The 19,482-nt window shown below is 43.3% G+C and overlaps 1 protein-coding gene across 1 annotated transcript in view; it reads left to right on the top strand.

The window, feature by feature from the left end:
* Nucleotides 1-11,615: 11,615 nt before the first annotated feature.
* The window catches only part of LOC100750437 (solute carrier family 2 member 13), a 261,443-nt gene continuing 253,576 nt past the window's right edge, over nt 11,616-19,482 (top strand). Inside the window, exon 1 of the mRNA XM_027396332.2 lies at nt 11,616-12,278. Coding sequence (XP_027252133.1) covers nt 11,753-12,278 — 526 coding nt within the window. The 5' untranslated portion in view covers nt 11,616-11,752. The remainder of the gene's footprint in view (nt 12,279-19,482) is intronic.

The following is a 19,482-nucleotide window of genomic DNA, read 5'->3' as shown; positions in this document are numbered from 1 at the left end:
CACACACACACACACACACACACACACACACACACACAGAGTGAGGTATCACAAGAACTTCCTTAAGACTGGCTAGAAGTAAATACAGTGAAGAATCCTACCACTTATCCACATAACCTACCCGGAGGGCCACACCATGTATTTTGTTTATTTTTTTTTCACTCACCAGCCTTCCATTTCAAGATTGGGACATCAGATTCTCATTGCCACTCTATGAACACCTGGGCTGGTGGTCCTGTGTTCTATAATAAAGCAGGCTGAGCTGGTCACAAGGAGCAAGCCAGTAAGCAGCATTCTTCCATGGCCTCTGCATCAGTTCCAGATTCCAGGATCCTGTCCTGATTGAGTTCTTGCCTTGGCTTCCTGCAGTGACCTATGGTGCTAGATAGAAAAGCCAAACAGACCTTCTCCCCTTGAAGTTGCTTTGGTCATGGTGCTTTATCACAGCATCAGTACCCTAACTAAGACACCACCCTATGTGTGTGAACCTATCATTATCTAAAAATAAATTTAATTAAAACATGCCACTTGAAGTGTAGATATGTTCTAATTTTGACAAAAAAGTCCATCTACAAATCTATTTTTTTAAAATGTTTATTCCTTTAGTGCTATCTTTAAGAATTACAGCCTGGTGTGATAGTACATTCCTGTAATCCCAGAACTTGACTTGATAGGGACTGATGATAGTCTGTGCTACAAAGTGAGACCCAAGTGAGATCCTGACTTCATTACTCAAAAGAACCAAAACCAAACCAAACCAAAACAAAACAAACAAAAAACAGCCTGAAAACTAAAATCCTCCTTGAAGAGAATCTAGCACTTGTTGCCTCCAGTTAGCAAAATTTCTATCTTTTTAAAATTTTAATTTTTATTGCTTTCAAATGGTGTGTGTGTGTGTGTGTGTGTGTGTGGCGCACGTACGAGTGTTCACTTGCAGGTATGAATAAGTGAGTGCAGGTGCCTAAGAGGCCAGAGGAGTTGGATTTGAATGGAGCTGGAGTAATAGGTATCTGTGAAACATGTGGATGCTCAAGCACTCAAACTTGGGTCGTTTAGAAGAGCATCGAATACTCTTAGCCACCTTTCCTGCCCAGAATTTATTTGTTATTTCTATTTTTCATTCACTTGTTTATTTGTTCATTTGCTGTGCTGGTCAACTTGACATAAGCTAAGTCATTTGAAGAAATAATATTAACTTTGAAAATGCCTCCCTAGGATTGTCCTGTAGGCAAGCTTATAGGGCAGTGTCTTGATTGATGTGGGAGGGTCCAGTCCATGGTGGGTAGTGCCATCCCTGGACTGGTGATCCTGGATTGTTTCAGAAAACAGGCGAGCAAGCCATGAGGAGCAAGCCAGTAAGCAGCACTCCTCAACACTTTGCATCAGCTCCTACCTCTAGGTTCCTGCCTTGAATTCCTGCTGACTTCTCTAGCTGATCAACTACAAGCTGTAAAATGAAATAATCCCTTTCCTCCATAAGTTGTTTTTGGTCATGGTGTTTTATCACAGTAATAAAAGCTAAGACTATTGGTATGACCTTGGGCAGTTTACTTGAGGGAGTGTATACACTGCATTCAAACTGTGAACAGAAAATTTTTACAGTATTTGTAGACTCTTGAGTGATATACTCCCTCCCTCATTCCTGAGAGTTACACTCTACCTTCTCTGTACCCCTGGGCTTTCTGAGAGGGTTATAAGTATCATTGATCTTTTAAGGAATTTCATTTCATTGACCATCTCTGTCTTCTGGTTCATTGTTTCCCTCTCTAATTTCTACTTGAAGTTTTCACTTGCTCTTCCTTTCTGTCTTTTCAAGGTTAAAGCCGAGACAATTGACACGAGCAACCTTTGTTGCTATTATAGGCATTTAGTACTACCAAGTTCTCAAGGCCTCTGAAAGAGAGGAACCTCACAAATTTCCATCAGTTACATTTTTATTTTCATTCAGTTAAAAATACATTCTAATCTCCTTCACAGTTCTATCTTTGACCCATGGTTAATTCAGAAGAGTGTTATTTAACTTCTAAATGCTGGGGACTTTCTGGTCTTGATTTTAAATTAATTCCATAATAGAAAATATGCTTTTATTGCATTGTGTTATTCTACATTAAACCCAAAGTTCATCATTTGGGAGGCTGAGGTCAGAGGACAGCCTGGGTTCAAGGACAGGCTGAGGTTCAAGGACATCCTGGGCTATATTGTGACTGACTGACTTCCTTAAAAACAAACAATGGGATGTGATATCCAGCTGCTGTAACATCTGTTTTCTCATTTGATTAGATGATCTGGCTGGGTATGCAGATGTCCAACTCCTCCTTCACCACTCCATATGAGCATGGATCAAAAGGATTACCTGAACCAGGGAGAGAGAGGCAATTGTAATGAAATATGTATCCCACAGTACTTGGGAGGAAGAAACAGGAGAGTAGAAAAAGTGCAAGGCCAGCCTTATCTATAAAGCAAGTTCCAAGCCAGCTAGGTCATTACGGAAAAGACCATATGTCCTGGGTAGTTTTATGTCAACTTTACACAAACTAGAGTCATCTGAAAGGAGGGAACCTCAACTGACAAAATACCTCTGTAAGGTCCAGATATAGGTAATTTTCTTCATTAGTGATCAATAGGGGAGGGCCCAGCCCATTGCTGGTGGTGCTATCCCTGTGCTAGTGGTCCTAGGTTCTATAAGAAACCAGGACAAGCAAGCCATGATGAGCAAGTCAGTAAGCAGCACACCTCTATGGCCTCTGCATTAGCTCTTGCCTCCAGGTTCCTGCCCTGTGTAAGTTCCTCTTCTGACTTCCCTCAATAGTGAGCTCTTACCTGCAAGGGTAAACTAAAATAAATCTTTTCCTCCCCAAGTTGCTTTGGTTATGGTGTTTCATTGCTGCAATAGAAACCTAAACTAAGATACCATATAACATAAATAAGCAAACAAATGTATAACACACAGAGGGGGGTCACAAAGCAGTACTGCTGCACACCTAAACTTAAAATTAATACATTTTTTAATATTAAAAAGAGGCTTTAGGTCTATTAGTATTATGATACATGCCAGGCCAGCAGATGAAGTATTCTAGTCTAGCAAACAAAGTGCTAATAATTCTGGAAATGTTGTATATATTAGTTGACTCTGTTCCCCTCTATTCTTCACACTGTGAGTTTCTCATCCATCACCATAGTTATTGGAGGCCAAGGGTACACTTAGCTGGGATGTCTGTGAGAAATAACTGTGATTACCCTTGGGCTCCTGCATGGAAATTTCATCACCATTCTGGAAAACAAAGATCACGCAGACGAATTGACTTGGCTTTTCTTGTATGTGCATGATTACATTCTCATTTCTTTACCAAATCATCCCCACAGGGAGATCTGTCAGTTTTAACTAGTGACAATATCTTATTTCTTCTATACTCATCCAAACATCTTGCAATAAATCAATGATTTAGAGAAGATAATTTTTAGCCCTTGAGCTAAGAAATGCATTTCTTTTCTTGCATTGTATTTTGAGGAGTAATTTTTCACAGTAGGAGGCTTCTGTTTCAGTTACTTACTGACTTATTTTGGAAAAGCTGCTACTAAAATAACTTTTCTAGTTCTCTGTAAAGAGCCCAAAGCAATTTTCGAAGATCACGGACTGCTAATCGATAAGCATATTGATTTAGTTTTCAGGTTCACAGTTGTCAAGATTTTCTTTTTTTTTTTTAGTTGAGAATTTCACATATGTATATGTGTTCTGATAAAAATCTACCTCCCAGTCTCTCCCATTCAATTCATCCCAGCTCCCCCTCATCACTTTTTCCTCCCAATTTCACATGCTCTCTGTTCATTAAAACTCACTGAATCCACTTAGTGCTGCCTGTATGTGCCTGGATAAAGGACCATCTACTGGATCATGTCTGGTGATATATTGTTTACAATGTGATAAAGCTTAGCCGAAGATCAGAAAAGCAAAGCAGCTGAGCCACCAGAGAGCTCTTACCTCTACCAAAGCTGTCCTCAAAATGGCTGGAGACTAATTCCTAGGACCGATCCTAATGCCAGATCTGAGCCTCTGCTCCTGTCTTATAGACCTCTTTAGTGGTAGGAGTCTGTTTCTTTCTTAGACTGATTCACTCTCAGGTAGCCCTGGGTGGCCTTGGACTGATAGAGATCCATTTGCCTCTGTCTCTAGAGTCCTGGGATTAAAGGTATGTGCCACAAATGGATGGACTAGAAGAAACCTTCCTGAATGAGGTAACCCAGACATGGAAAGACAAACACGGTATGTACTCACTCATAAGTGAATATTAGACATAGAGTAAAGGATTACCAGCTTACAATCCACAGCCCCAGAGAAGCTAGGAAACAAGGAGGACCCTAAGAGAGACATACATGGACCCTCCAAGGAGAAAGGGACAAGATCTCCTGAGTAAATTGGGAACATGGTGGGAGGGTAGAGGGAGGTAGGAAAGAGAGAAGGAGAGAAAGGGAGGGGGAGGAGAACATGAGAGTTCAGGAAGGTCGAGTTGGGGGAAGGACAGAGAAGGATAGCAAGGAGGGAGATACATTTATAGAGACAGCATTATGGGCTTAAAGAAAAACATGGCACTAGGGAAATGTCCAGGGATCCACAAGGATGACCCCAACTAGAATCTAAATAATAGTGGAGAGGCTACCTTAAATGCCCTTCCCCTATGATGACTACCTTATATGCCATGCTAGAGCCTTCATCCAGTAGCTGATGGAAGCAGAAGCAGAGAACTGAACTCCTGGAATCCAGTTGTAGAGAGGGAGTAGTGATGAGCAAAGGAGGTCAAGGCCATGCTGGGGAGACCCATAGAAAGAGCTGACCTGAGCAAGTGGGAGCTCACAGACCCTAGACTGACAGCGGGAGAACCAGCATAGGACCGAACCTAGCCCCTTGAATGTGGGTGTCAGTTGGGAGACTTGGGCAGTCTATGACTGGCAGTGGAACCAGTAGTCATCCCAAGTGCATGAAATGGCTTTTTGGAGCCCTTTCCCTATGGAGGGATACTCCCTCAGCCTACACACAGGGGGGATGGCCTAGGTTCTGCCCCAAATGGTGTGACAGACTTTGATGATCCCCCATAGGAGGCCTCACCTTATCTGATGAGTGGGTGGGTGGTGGGCTTGGGAGATGGTAGGGTGAATGGGAGGACAGGAGGGAGAGAGATCTGTGATTGGTATATAAAGTAGGATTGTTTTTAATTTAAATAAAAAATAAGGGGAAAAAAAGGTGTGTGCTACCACTGCCTGGCTTTTATGGTTGTGGCTAGCTTTGCATTCTGATCTCCAGGTAAGCTTTCTTAATTAGATCATAAACAATATATCACCACAATCATGGGTAGTCTCAGGGTCTCTATCTATGAAGAAAGCTTACTTTCTTCCCCATCAACCATCAATTGCTAATAGCTTTTCATCTAGGGACAGCACTTCATGAGCTCCTCCCTCAATTTCTGTCTTAGTTACTGTTCAATTGCTGTGAAGAGACACCACGATCAAGGCAGATTTTGAAAGAAAGCATTTATTTGGGGGTTTGCTTACAGTTTCAGAGGGTTAGTCCATCCATGATCAGTATGGCAGAGAGAATGGTGGCAGGCAGGCAGGCAGGCAGGCATGGTATTGGAGTATCTGAGAGCTTACATCATGATTCACAGACAGCATGCAGAGAAAGCACAAGACTGACCCTGCCTTGGGCTTTTGAAACCTCATAGACCACCCCTAGTGACATACTTCCTTCAACAAGTGTATACCCAATAATCCTTCCAGAAGCAGTTCTGACAATTGAGGACCAAGCACTCAAACATATGAGCTCAAGGAGCCATTTTTGTTCAAACCATCACACCATCTGTGATGGGATTTTGTCTTGTTTTGATCTTAAGTAGGTCTTATAGAGTCACAGCCCACTTTGAGTTCATCTGTTCAATGGCCTTGCCTGGTCCAACACATAATGTTTTGATGCAGATGAACACTACTTCTGTCTCTTAACATCTTCCCTCCCCTTCTTTTATGATGATCCCTCAGCCTTGGGAAGATGTCTACTAACTGTCCCTAAACTGTTATCTTTATACCCATATACTATTGTATCTCTGGATTTTCATCAGAGAAGCTCTTTTTTTCTGCAATAGTTGGTGATTAGTACAGAAATCCACAAGTTGTAATAATTTACTTTTCAAAGATTTTTGAAGTGTTTATTCTTACTTGATGTTTATTGGTTTTATGAATTATCTTTTATTTTTAGTTTCATGATATTTTTTCTAGAAGAGCTATCACATAGTTAGTAGCTGCCTAAGATGCCATTTATTCAAAGGTAAATGCACAAAAATTGTGCGCTGTCTCTTGTAACTAAGGCTCCACAAATTGATCACCAGACAGAGAATGGCCACCGATAAATGTATAAATTAAGTAGATTGTAAAAGTCAAGCAAGATAAAAATAATTCATGCTTTGATTTGACTAGTTGATAGTTCATACACAGTCTCAGTATGAACTAGAAATGAGAATTTTTTAAACAATTTTTATATGTAGCTTAAACATCAGATAAAAATATTTTTAAATATCTAATGTCTTATGGTTCCTATTGCTGTGATGAAACATAGTGACAAAAAATAAATTGGGAAGGAAAGGGTTTATTTGGCTTATACTTCAACATAGTTATTCATCACTAAAGAAAGTCAGGAGAGGAACTAAAAAGGGCAGGATCCTGGAGGCAGAAACTGATGCAGAGGCCATGGAGGAGTGCTGCTTACTGGCTTGCTTTTCCTGATTTGCTCAGCCTGCTTTCTTATAGAATCCAGGACCACCAGCCCAGGGATACCACTACCCACATTTGCCTGGGCCCTCATCCTCTGATCACTATATGATAAAATAAATGCCTTGCAGCTTGATCTCATGATGGCATATCCTCAAATGAGATTCTGTTTCCTCTCTGATGACTCTAGCTTGTATCAAGTTGGCACACAAAACCAGGCAGTTTATCTCAATTGCAACCAACCAGAAACTGGTTAGTTTAGTAGTGTAACACTTGCCTAGAAGATTGAAGTCCTGATTTTTTTCAGCCCCAGAATATGAATTCAAACCATTCCTCTATCTTCTCCAGTTAACTCAGTCAGAATTTCATGCCAATCATTTCTTTTCAGTGTAATAATTTGTGAGTTACTTTTATATTAGCAGGTATTTCAAAGGCAATAAGAACAAGGATGGTGCAAAGGAATTACTTTTCCTAAAGTAAATGTTTAATAAATAGTGTATTTATTTATATTAAAACCTGTGGTTGGGCCAGTGTGAACCACATCTTTTTCTGTGAGTTTTCCTTTTCTGATACCTGAGCAATGTATTTGGTTCTCATAGCCAGTGGTGCCTGAAATATTTTCCTTCTCCACCCTCCTAGTTTTCTGGGTACTCACAGTAACTCAAATCTGTTACCCCGTTAGTACTTATTTGCTTGTTGTTGATGAAATAGTGCAACACATTCCTTACAGACACCTCTCAAATCTCTCCCCACAGATTATCTCTGCTCAAGCTGAATATGTAGATGTTGTCTGGTTTTAACCCTATCCTCATCAAACTTCAACCTGTCAGAGAGTATTCCTCTGTGGTGATAGATGGTTTATGATTTATTAAAGCCACTGAAAATCAGAGAAGCAAAGTATCCAAGCCAGTAGATCTTACCTTGACCCATCTGAAATGGCAATCCTGTCTCCACCAATCCTCAGAGGCAAAAGCTCTCAATTCCTGTCTCCTCCTCCTTATATTCCTTTCTCTGCCCAGCCATATCACTCCAGTTTCCACCTCCCTAGTACTGGGATTAAAGGCATATGTTCCAAGGTGCTGAGATCAACTTTGTGTGAGCTGTTTCTTTTAGGACTGGATCAATTTCATGTGGTCAGTGTGGCCTTGAACTAACGGAGATCTGTCCAGCTTTTAATGCTGAGTCCTGGGATTAAATGTGTGTGCCTGGCTTCTATGGCTAACTAGTGTGGTTGGCTTTGCAAACTGATTTCCAGTGCCTTTATTAGATCATAAACAGTATATCACCACATTCCGAAATGGCCATATTCAGTTAGAGACAATAAGAATTTGGCTGGGGCTTTAGAAAAGTTGATCTTCTCCCCATTCTCTCTGATGTGGGTAGGAAAGATAACAGGTTTGGAGCTTGTTGTGTCCTTTGGTGTACCACATGGAATTTGAGAAATCAGCTGCAGTAACAAGAAGCAGAGGAGAATGGAAATGTATTAATTACTCTTCTACAGCTGTGATGAAACATTATGACCAAGGCACCTTAAAGAAGAAAGTGTTTGTTTGGGTTTCAGAAGGTGGGAGTCTATGGCTATCACAGTGGAAAACACGGCAGCCAGCATGGAGACATCTAGCTGGAGCAGTACCTGAGAGCTCACATCTTCATCCACACATAGGCTGCAGGGGTGGTAGTGGTGGTGAAAACAAATCTTTTGAAAACTCAATGCCTGGCCCCAGTGACACACCTTCTCCAACTAGGCCACACCCCTTAAGTTTACCCCCCAAAAGTTCCACTAATTGGGAGTCAAATATTGAAATATATGAACCTCTGGGGCCATTCCCATTCCAACTACCACAGTGGGACCCTGAGTTTTGAGTCCTATACATCTGTACTTACTAGACACCTTTCAGAGGTAAAACTCAGTAAATCCTTTATTTCAATCCATTTGACTTTGTTTTTTTTCTCTTGCAACCCTCAATAAACAAAACCAAACACTGAGTTCTGTTTCACTATGTGCATATGCATGCATATATATATGTATATACACAAATTTATAAACATAAAATTCTTAAAATGTGTATTTTATAGTGGAAATGTCTCTGAGAAAGATGCCTTGCATCTCAGTTACTTTTCTCCTACTCTAACAAAACATCATGGACAGAGCAACCTACAAAACAAAGCATTCAATTTGAGCCTCACAGTCCCACAGTGTTACTAGTTCATGACCATCATGGTGGGCACATGGCAACAGGCAGGCAGGCATGGTTGGACCAGTAGCTGAAAGCCTGCATCTGTCCCACAGTCAAGAGGCAGAAAGAAAGAAGTCAAATGTAATTTCAAATGGCATCAGCTTTTGAAACCTCAAAGTTCACTCCCAGTGACATACCTCCTCCAACAAAACCACACTACTCAATCCTTCCCAAACAGTTCCACCAGCTGAGAACCGAGTATTCAAATATATGAGTCAATGGCGCACATTCTCATTCAAGTCACCCCATTTCGGAAGGAATTTTTTAAGGGGAGGTTATCTTTATTGTTATATTTTTTTAAAATAAGGATAGACGGTTTGTGTAACTAAAAATAAACATTTAAGCACAATATATTGGGCTTCCCAATCCTTATCCCTCTTCCAGATCAATGCTCCCATCAGTAGTTTTTTTTTTGTTTTTTTTTTTTGTTTTTTTTTTTGGTGTGTGTGTGTGTGGAATTGAGAACTGAATTTGGGGGCAAGAATTCTCTAATTGCATCTTTAGTCCAACTACACAACATTTTCACTGGGTTCATTGCCAATGTCTCTGCAGAGTGTTCAGAATGTGTAGCAGTATATCCAAAAACTTATTTTCTTCTTCTATGGTGGGTCCCAGTGTTTTGGGAATGTATCAATAAATGCCCCTAAACTTTGTGATTTAGGACTCACTTAGTCAATCAATAATGGTGCCTACACTTTATCTCGATTGTCAACTGTAGTTTAAAAGTGATTTTTCATAATCTAGTCAATGAGCACATGCTGAACTTTTGCAAGCAAGTGAAGATGGTACATAAACTAACCTAGTGATTTCTAAATACTGTGAAACTCTGGAGGACATGGATTTTGCCTTGTCTCAGCCTCCGAACTTTCTATTTCCTCATGAAGTTGAGCTGGGGCAGACTACAGGGAACTCTATTTTAGTCGAATGTCGTGGTACCTAACTGAACTTGGTTCCTCCCAGAAGCCCAGAAGAGCTCTGTTTGGCTTTCTGATGTGTTACTGATGTCACATTGCCTTTTGAGGTAACCTAACCTCAGGCATGTAATCAGTTACCAGGTTTAGATCATTTTAAGGAGTAGTTAGTTCAGTGTTATGGAACCCTTAACGCTGAATTTGGAACTGCTAAGTGAGGCATCATGGTGTTCACAACATCAGCTGGATTTGAAACCCAGCTATTACACACCAACAGGAACAAACTGTTAACTGACCTCATCTAGGGAGCTCTTCTTTGCAGAAGGCGCATGAATAGGCTGACCACCAGGGGGCGCAGCTTTGCTGCAGTCATCTCAGGAAAAGGCATGCTCACCTGGATCTTCTGTAGACTGTGTGAGTATTGGATTTCATTGTTCCAGAGTCTAAGGCTGTGTTTAATCTCTCCCTGGGAAGATGGTTAAGCCTTGCTTTAAAGCTACTCGATACATTTAAAGCTATTCCTCTGAGCTCGTGCCCACCCCCACCCCCACCCCCCAATTGCTGGAAAGTGCAAATTATGGAACTATAGTGTCTGGTAAGCAAAGTACAGTGGACTTTAGAAATTTCTAGTAACTTCATAGTGTAATTGGGATGACAAAATCCCTTTCTCTAAAGGAAACAGGCTCGGACTTCACGAACAGGCCTCATGCTAAGAAACTCTTGTTCAAATAAGGGAACTAAATGAAAGCGGGAATGGTTGATGGAAATCGGGGATCTTAAATTTATTTTTCAATTAAATCTGGTGTCCTATGCCTGAAAAACGAGACTGCATGAGAAAGATACTTATTAGTTTTTATCTCCTGAAGTGCAGCAACATAAAATAAATTACAGAATATTTAAATCAAGAGGAGGCAGGGTTTCCAAACCAACAGCTAGCAATTAGCAATTAAAATAATCGTCTTCAAACGATTTGAAATTACTTTGTTTCAGAAAATTGGGACATTTCAAGTAACTTCTCTAAATCAGCGGGGATTATAGGAGAGAAGGTATCCTTTTGGGCTGGCATGCTGGCAAGGAAGGTGACAATTGCCTATCACACCACAAATCAGATTCTCAAGTTTCCTTGTTCCCCTTGGAATCAGCTGGTTGTGTAAGAGCAACCTAAAGTTGCCCTTCTCTCTGCGGATCCACAGGAAGAAGCAGGACTCACTCGGCAGATAAGTTACCTCTATCCTCAGAGAGTCACGGTGTAGCATGCTTTTTAGAAGGGCAGAATGTGAGGAAGGACTAGCAGGGGAAAAGGAAACTAGAGACACCAGAGAACATGGTCCTGAAACTAATTGCAGGAGACCAATGCAACAGGAAAGGACGGTGTCAGGTAGTCCCAGCCTCGGCCACCTCAGATTGCTGGAAGGTGAACAGGACATTTAGAGACTTTTACCTGATGTATAGTCTGCTGTGGGCCTCTGCCCTCAGGACAGCAGCTCAGCTGCAGCCCCCATACAGGCTTCCTAGGGCCCAGGCACCAAGCCTCCAGCTAGACCAAGTCGGCCTGGGGCCTGCCGCTTGGTCCCGCCCACATAGGGAGGCGGGCCCCGCCCATGGGAGGATCTCCTCCTCGCTACGCCCACGAAAGGAGGTGGTTTCCCTCGGCCCCGCCCCTCTAAGCGGCCAAGTGACGCACGACCCCGCCCCCGACTGCTTCGCAGCGTCAACCTAGCGGAGGCTGCCAAGGCGGGTGGCTTTGGTGGCTGGAGGCGCAGCGAGCGGCTCAGCAGCTGGCCGCGAGCGAGTGCGCGGTGCCCCCACGGAACTTCCCCGCAGCCGCCCCGGCGGCGTCCGCCCGTCCCACCCATGTCCCGCAAGGCGAGCGAGGACGTGGAGTACACGCTGCGCAGCCTGAGCAGCCTGATGGGCGAGCGGCGCCGCCGGCAGCAGGAGCCGGGGGCACCGGGCGGGGAGCGCAGCCTGCTGGCCGCCGCCGAGTCGGCCACCAGCCTGCAGGGTTCGGAGTTGGAGCGCGCCGCACGGCGGCAGTTCCAGCGCGACGAGACCCCAGCCTTCGTGTACGCGGCCTCCACCTTCTCGGCGCTCGGCGGCTTCCTGTTCGGCTACGACACCGGCGTGGTGTCGGGGGCCATGCTGCCGCTGCGGCGCCAGATGCGCCTGAGCTCGATGTGGCAGGAGCTGCTGGTGTCGGGCGCGGTGGGCGCGGCCGCCGTCGCGGCGCTGGCCGGAGGGGCCCTGAACGGAGCTGTCGGCCGGCGCTGCTCCATCCTGCTCGCCAGCGCCCTGTGCGCCGTGGGCTCCGCCGTGCTGGCCGCCGCCGCCAACAAGGAGACGCTGCTGGCCGGCCGCCTGGTCGTGGGGCTCGGCATCGGTGAGTGGCCGCGCCCGCGAGCCCCATGGACACCCCCCCTCCCACCCCTGCACTCCCCTACTTCGTGGCTCGTCGGGGGCTCGGTGTCACGAGCGCTCTGGTGGCTGTGGAGGATGTGCTCCCCTCTCCCGGATTCCCACGTGGAATCTGCGGTCGCCCGCGGGTCAGTGAGCGCTGGACAGCTTCGAGCAATTCCAGAAACCTCGGCTTTCCCCTGATCCGGCCTAACCCGAGGCTGCTCCTTGAGTTTAGGAGGCTCTCCACCTCCGTGTCATGTCCGGAGTGGTTCCCCCACTGCCAGCCCTTTTTGAGAATGTTCAGCCCTGCCGGCTTCAGGCAAAATGCGATCGTTTGTAGTGTCAAGGAGTTTTGAACTCCGAAATCTCTGCTATGTTCCAGTTTCATCTCTTCGGCAGTGGCTCATCCTCCCAATAGATGGAACACTATTTTTCTTTTTTGTACTTTTTGGTTGACTTTAAACCTTTCCTCTTTTCTAGATGAAGTCCTTTCCCCCTCCCCGCCCCTGTTAGAACTTTTACTTTGGGCCAACATTCACCTTTCTTGTTTTGCCTCTTTTCTCCTTTTTCCATTTGGGAACCAAATTATCTATTAAAGGTCATATTCATTTCCTAAATTCACTTAAGAGCAACTCCTGTGCATAAATGCCCAGCAAGATAAATGCTTGTGATTTACTCTAGAAATGAAGAGATCCTCCCCCCCCCACACCCCACCCTTCTTGCTGAGCTGGTGAGGTACTACTGATGAGCTTCTGGCAGAGGAAGCTGTTTGGGATGTCCCCAGTGTTATTAGAAAGCACTCTTAAGGGAAAATGGGGATTTGTGATTTAAATCTCACTGGCAGCTTTCCGAGACACACTGATGATACTTTTTAAAATGTTTCCTGTCATAATTCGGTTTCCCTTAGAGGGCTGTTGAAGTATTGCTTCCTCATGGGCAGGCTCCATGAATGCCTGGAGCTTCTTTGAGCCAACCACTTATGGCTATTTGATGTCGCTGCTTTTCACCCTTCCGGATCCATTCTAGGGAGAGAGAGGCAAATTCATTCATTAAACTGTGCCTGTAGGAGCCATGAGCCTAAACTGTGGCTCACTGTTCTTGCATCCCAAATCCTCCTTTTGCTGTTAATTATTGACACCGGGAAAGGCTCTCTGTCAAATGTGAATTTGGCAAACTAAGGCCCAACTGATCACCAAACAGGCAAACAAGTGGGCATTGAATCTCTGTGTAGAAATGGCCTGTGCCTTTGGGACCCTTCAATAAATAACCTTCCATAGGCTGTTCTCAGCATTCCCAGAATCATCTTCTTGGGATGTATAGCCTCCCTTATACACTCACCCACCTTTTCCCCTGGCATAGAAATAACATTTTAGTTATCAAGGTCTCATTATTAACTCCCAGACAGATAGAGACTGATGGTTTGCAGGTATGTCAGATGAAAACTGAAGCATTGTGTCAGTTCTTGCCTGAGAGTCCTGAGGCCTCCTCCAGGTCCTTTTAGATGTAGGATATAGAATAATGAGGAAGGCAAACTCTAGCAGACTCTAGTCAGCTTTGCAAATGGGACTAAAGGCAGGTAGATCTGGCTCTCATCCCCTTAGGACAGTGGTTCTCAGCCTTCCTAATGCTGTGACCCTTTGATACACAGCTCCTCATTTGTGGTAACCCCCCCCAACCATAGAATTATCTCCTTGCTACTTGATAACTGTAATTTTGCTACTGTTACAAGTTGTAATGTAAATGTGTGATATGTGACTCCCCTCAAAGGGGAGAACCACTGCCTAAGAAGGAAAGGTTTGCTGATGGAAATACCATTGGCAGGCAAGGAGGATCTGAACAGTGGTGATGAAGCACCATCTAACCAAGGCAGTGAAAGCAGAAGGAATGTGGAGGATGAACTCGAGGAAGGGGAGGTGACACCGTGAGAACAGCTAAGTAGGAACTGTGGCACTTTCAGAAAGATGACAGGTGTGATGTCATACACAGTCATTCACATAGGATCCATAAAACTCAGAAAAACCACTTCACACATTCAAATTAGTGGTTAAGCGGGACTCCCAGGTGACTAGCCTTCCAAGAGAACTCGAGGTTACTTGTTAGGTGCAAGCAAACAGGTGCCTAATGAGAGTGTTTTGTTGATGCTGTGGTTTGTTTTGGGAGACAATAAATCAATTTTGTGTGTATAATACACTAAATTTGGGCTTATTTCATCATCTTTTAAAAACAGATGATCTTTATATGTGGTCATCAGGGTTTTTTTGTTGTTTGTATTTTTGCCCTGTGATAATTTAGTAAATATTGAGTAACAAAATGTATGTTGTGCCATTTCTAGACAGGTTCTCCATAATAAATCCTTTCTCCACAGATTTACTCTGGGGAAAAATATAAGGCCCTTTGGGACAGTGATTTTTGTTGTGTTCAAATTTACAAATTTGTATTCCTGGAGCATAGAAGAAACATGTTGAATGCTTGAATGAATGATGATCAGAAATGTTACAAGCAAACAAACTAACCCTTCCATTTCTGGTGTGCTAGCAATTTAATTTAAAATTCTTTTAAAAATAAAATGAATGCATTGTTAAAAGATTTGCAAGGTCATGTAAAGATTTTAGTGTTGTACTTCAATGAAATCATCCATTCATCTCTTCAGTAAATGATTAAGTTTCCATGGTCAGTTCTGTCAAATTTGGGGGAAGGAGTAATTAGCTAACTATAAACCCCATCCTGGAAGTGTTTATTTTTTAATGGAGCAGAAAGACTCATTAACAGGCAATTGCAAAGCAATAGAGGGTTCTCTAAAGTGCCAGAGAAAAGGGGGAGAGCAAGTCATTGATTGCAAGCATAGAAAGATACTGGAGGGGCTGGAGAGACAGCTCAGTGGTTAAGAACATAATTCTGCTCTTCCTGAGGGTGAGTTCAGTTAACAACATCCACATCGGGCAGCTCATAACCATCTATAATCCCAGCTTCAGGGAATCTTTGGGGTTGCTACAACTGTGCTCACATGCACACAGAGCCATTCAAACACATTCATACACAACTAAAGTGAAAAGTTAAAAGGATGCAGAATTAATACAGATTTTACAGGAACAATATTTAAGTTAGAGGTTGAAATTAGGAGTCCAGCAGATGATACAAGCAGGAAATGAGGAAGTTCTGGCTTCCTACCTTGTAGGTCCCGGCCCAGGAGAATTCTTCATTTATGCCATCTCATCTAATCCTCTTAGCTCTTACCTCTGCCCAGGTCTCCTGCTGTTGTGTATGGAAAGTTTCCAGCAGTTACATTCGAAGGTCGTGGATACAAAATCAGGATTCAGTGAGCAATATCTTAAAAGTCTTATTTTCTGTTTGACTTTACTAGACATTTAAAGTGGAGCTCACCATGGGTGTGAAGGTACAGAGAAGTCAGACTTTGAAGTGTAGCTGAGGGAGAGTCTGTGAGAGGATCTCCTGCCTGGGAGGTCAGCTGGGAAGTCTGTTTAAAGGCTGTGTGTGCAGGGTTAGTCACTACAGCCTTGGAGGCTCCAGCAATAGCTGCAGCTCCATGGAGCTCCCCATAATCCCCTTTGCCTCTTTCTGTTCTGCCTTTTAGCTCTTCTCTCTTTCTTCCCAGCTTTCTTGTCTCTTGGAAGACTTTTAGTGGCAGAAGTTCTTTGCAGAGTTGGTGAGTGCTGGCTGAGCAAACTATTGAAGACCCATTTGTTTCTCCAGTGGAGATCTTTTAAAAAAGAAAACTTGACCATAGAGTCATTACTGACCTGTGCTCCATGAGTCCTGAAGACAAGCATGAGAAAGGAAGAGGATTTGTGCTTTGTTGTTGTTGTTGTTGTTAAAGAAATCTATTTTCTTGGCGAGTTATAACAAAATAACGCACCCCGTGCTGTAGTGCCCAGAGAACACCTTGGGTTTTGTCATTTCACCTCATTCAGCAGAGACCAGACTTCATTATTGTTCCTGCCTTTTGCAGCTTTAAAATTGAAGATTTAACTCAAATAGGACACACATCCTATTTGATCCCTGGAATTAGCAGAATAATCTTATTTAGGTGTGCCCCTCACACAAGGTCCATTCTGTGGGTGTCTTTATTCTTTGACATTTTTATAGACTGGGGTATACTTACAATAATGTTTTAAAATAAAACATCTGAGGAACTGGAGCAATGGCTCAGCAGTTAAGAATGTATACAGCTCTTGCAGAGGACCTGAGTTTGGCTTCCAGTCATGTTGCACAGCTCAACACAACTTGGGAATCCAGCCTTTCTGGGCACTGCAAGTATGTATACATACTTCCCCTCCTTACATATACTTGAAAATAAATCTAGTGAAAAAATGTGAGAATTTGCTCATTTGTTCTGCTTTCTCTGGCCCTGTGTTTCTCGCGCTTATTGTGTTTAGAGACAGCAGAGTATAAGAACATGGTACTGTAAACCACACACATGCAGAAGAGTTCTGGCCCTGGTGCTGCATTCACAACAACCAATAACTAGTGTTGCAGTGCTCTTGTAGGGAATATCAAGGTGTTGTTGTTCTGAGATTTCCTACTATTCAGTCATTTCCTGAGAACTGATGTCACAGAAGTTTACATAGCATCAGAACTGACATCACGGCAGTTTGCATAGCATAGAGAACTGCTATCATAGCAGTTTATGTAGTGTCAGATAACTGACATCACAGAAGTTTTCATAGCATAGGGAACAGACAAGTTTGCATAGCATAGGGAACTGACATTGCACAGCAGTCTGCATAGGGTCAGATTTGTGGAACTACTCTTAGTTTTGCCTCAGTTTCCCTGTCAGTCTGTCAGGACTTCTGCTAGAACACCATTTACAGCTTCCTGTTGCAGTTCAGAGTTGATATAGTGTCCTGAGCAATACCTTCAGAAATATCACTGCCTCTTTCAATTCCTATTCCTTACTGTACACAGATGTAAAACCTTGTTCGATCAAAATAAATTCCACACAATGTGGAGATTATTGTAGATGACTTTCATTAGGTTAAGCATAGTTAACCTGGAGCAGGTGGATTTTCAAATAAGCAGCTAATGTAAAAATATTTTTGTGGGGAGGACAGCATGATAAAATTTGTTGTTTTTATATAAGTTTTTAAAAAGTTATTTTCATGCAGTTCTTTTTATTAAAGCTGGACTTATATATTCTATTGGCCTCATTTTCCCAGTTGATGTAAAACATGTATAGATGGAGCTTCCCTTGATTTCCAGTGCTCCCTTGCATGCATACATGCATGCATGCTAACCATCTCACCTCCTCGCTGTCCTGTCTTTTTGGCACAGAGTTACACCTTGTGAGTCCTGGTGGATTATGGCCTGAAATTTGTCTGTAGCATGAGAAAACTCTCCACAGTGAGTAAGGTGGCCGTTAACACCAGTTACATTAAGCTATTCATAAGACTTCCGTATTTCCCTTTTCTGTGACACACTGTCAATGGACACACATGGCAGCCAGCCCGTGCCACCTCCGCACAGATGTGTAACTCTAATGTTCATTCTTTGACTCAACTTAGATCCTTTGTCCATCTCTTCTTTCTACATATTTCTTTCTTTTCCTTTCCCCTTCCATCATCTATAATTAATAGCTGCACACCTAAGTATTTTGGCAAATAAGGTGAAATGATTAACTTCTAGTCACAGAGCTACTAGGTAAGGCAATGCGGCACCGAAGAGGGTGGGCTTCTGATATTTTTCTCATTGTCGTGATCAAATAAATACCTGACAAAAAGCAAGTCAAGGGAGCAATGAGTTTATTAAAGCTCATGATTTGAAGATATAGTGAATTGTGGTAAGGAAGGGATGGTGGGGGAACCAAGAAGGAGTCAGAAAGTGGACAGGCTGTAAGGGAAACAAAGAGCAACCAAGAAGTAGACCAGGCTCTTATGCCACACAAGGGAACAGGATGGTCAAGTTGGGGGAGTTGATGGAGGGGGAGAGCAATGAAAGACATATCTTGATAGAGGGAGCCATTATGGGGTTAGGGAGAAATGTGGTGCTAGGGAAAATCCCAGAATCCACAAGGATGACCCAGCTATGACTTCTAGCAATAGTAGAAAGGGTGCCTGAACTGGCCTTTCCTTGTAATCATATTGGTGACTACCCTAACTGTCATCATAGAACCTTCATTCAGTAATTGATGGAATCAGATGCATTGACATACAGCCAACCAAGCACTGGGCTGAGTTCCTGGAGTTCAGTTGAAGAGAGTGAGGAGGGATCATATGAGCAAGGGAGTGGGGGTATCAAGATCACGATGGAGAAACCCATAGAGACAGCTGACCCAAGCTCTTGGGACCTCAGGGACTCTAGACTCTAGACCTAGGGAGCCTGCATGGGACTGACCTAGGCCCTCTACATATGGGCCACAGTTGTGTAGCTTGGTCTGTTTGAGGGGCCCCTGGCAGTGGGACTGAGATCTATCCCTGGTGCATAAGATGGCTTATTGGAGCTCATTCCTTATGGTGGGATGCCTTGCTCAGCCTTGATGCAGGGGGGAGGGGACTTGTTGACTCCCCATGGGAGGTTTTACTCTTTTTGATGGTTGGATGGGTGGGGTGATAGGGGAAGGTGAGGGGCAGGAGAAGAAGGTGTGATGGGGGAACTGCAATTGGTATGTAAAATGAATTTAAAAAATTAAAAAGCCTCAAGGCTAGTACCCAGAGACCTGCTTCCTCCAGTGAGGCTCCGCCTTCTAAGAGTCTGTCACCTCCCAAAATAGTGCCACCTACTGGAACCCAAGTTCTCAACACATCAACTATGGGGAATATTTCACATCCACCCACAGGGGTGTGTCTGCCCTGAACCACAGTGTAGTGACAGTCCTCTCTGAGTCTAATATCACTGTTCTTTGTCATCTCCATGGGAACATTGACTTTTTATTTCAAAGTAGATTCCCTTTAATTACTACTTTCAAATCTTTTAAAAATTAAAATTAACAAGCTTAAATTTTACATGCATGGGTCTTTTGCCTCTATGTATGTCTCTGCATGACATGCAGGCCTGGTTCCCTCGGAGGTCAGAAGAGGTCATTGTAGATAGTTGTGAGCCACCATGTGGGCACTGGGAACTGGATGTTGGTCCTCTGGAAGAGCAGCCCGAGCTCTTAATCACTGAGCCATCTCTCTAGCCCCATCAAAGCAGTTTTTTTAATGTGATATTTTTAAATTGTGATAATAAGTTTT

Source organism: Cricetulus griseus, chromosome 2, assembly GCF_003668045.3.
Source record: "Cricetulus griseus strain 17A/GY chromosome 2, alternate assembly CriGri-PICRH-1.0, whole genome shotgun sequence".
Taxonomy (NCBI): domain Eukaryota; kingdom Metazoa; phylum Chordata; class Mammalia; order Rodentia; family Cricetidae; genus Cricetulus; species Cricetulus griseus.
This window is presented reverse-complemented; position numbering and strand designations above follow the sequence as displayed.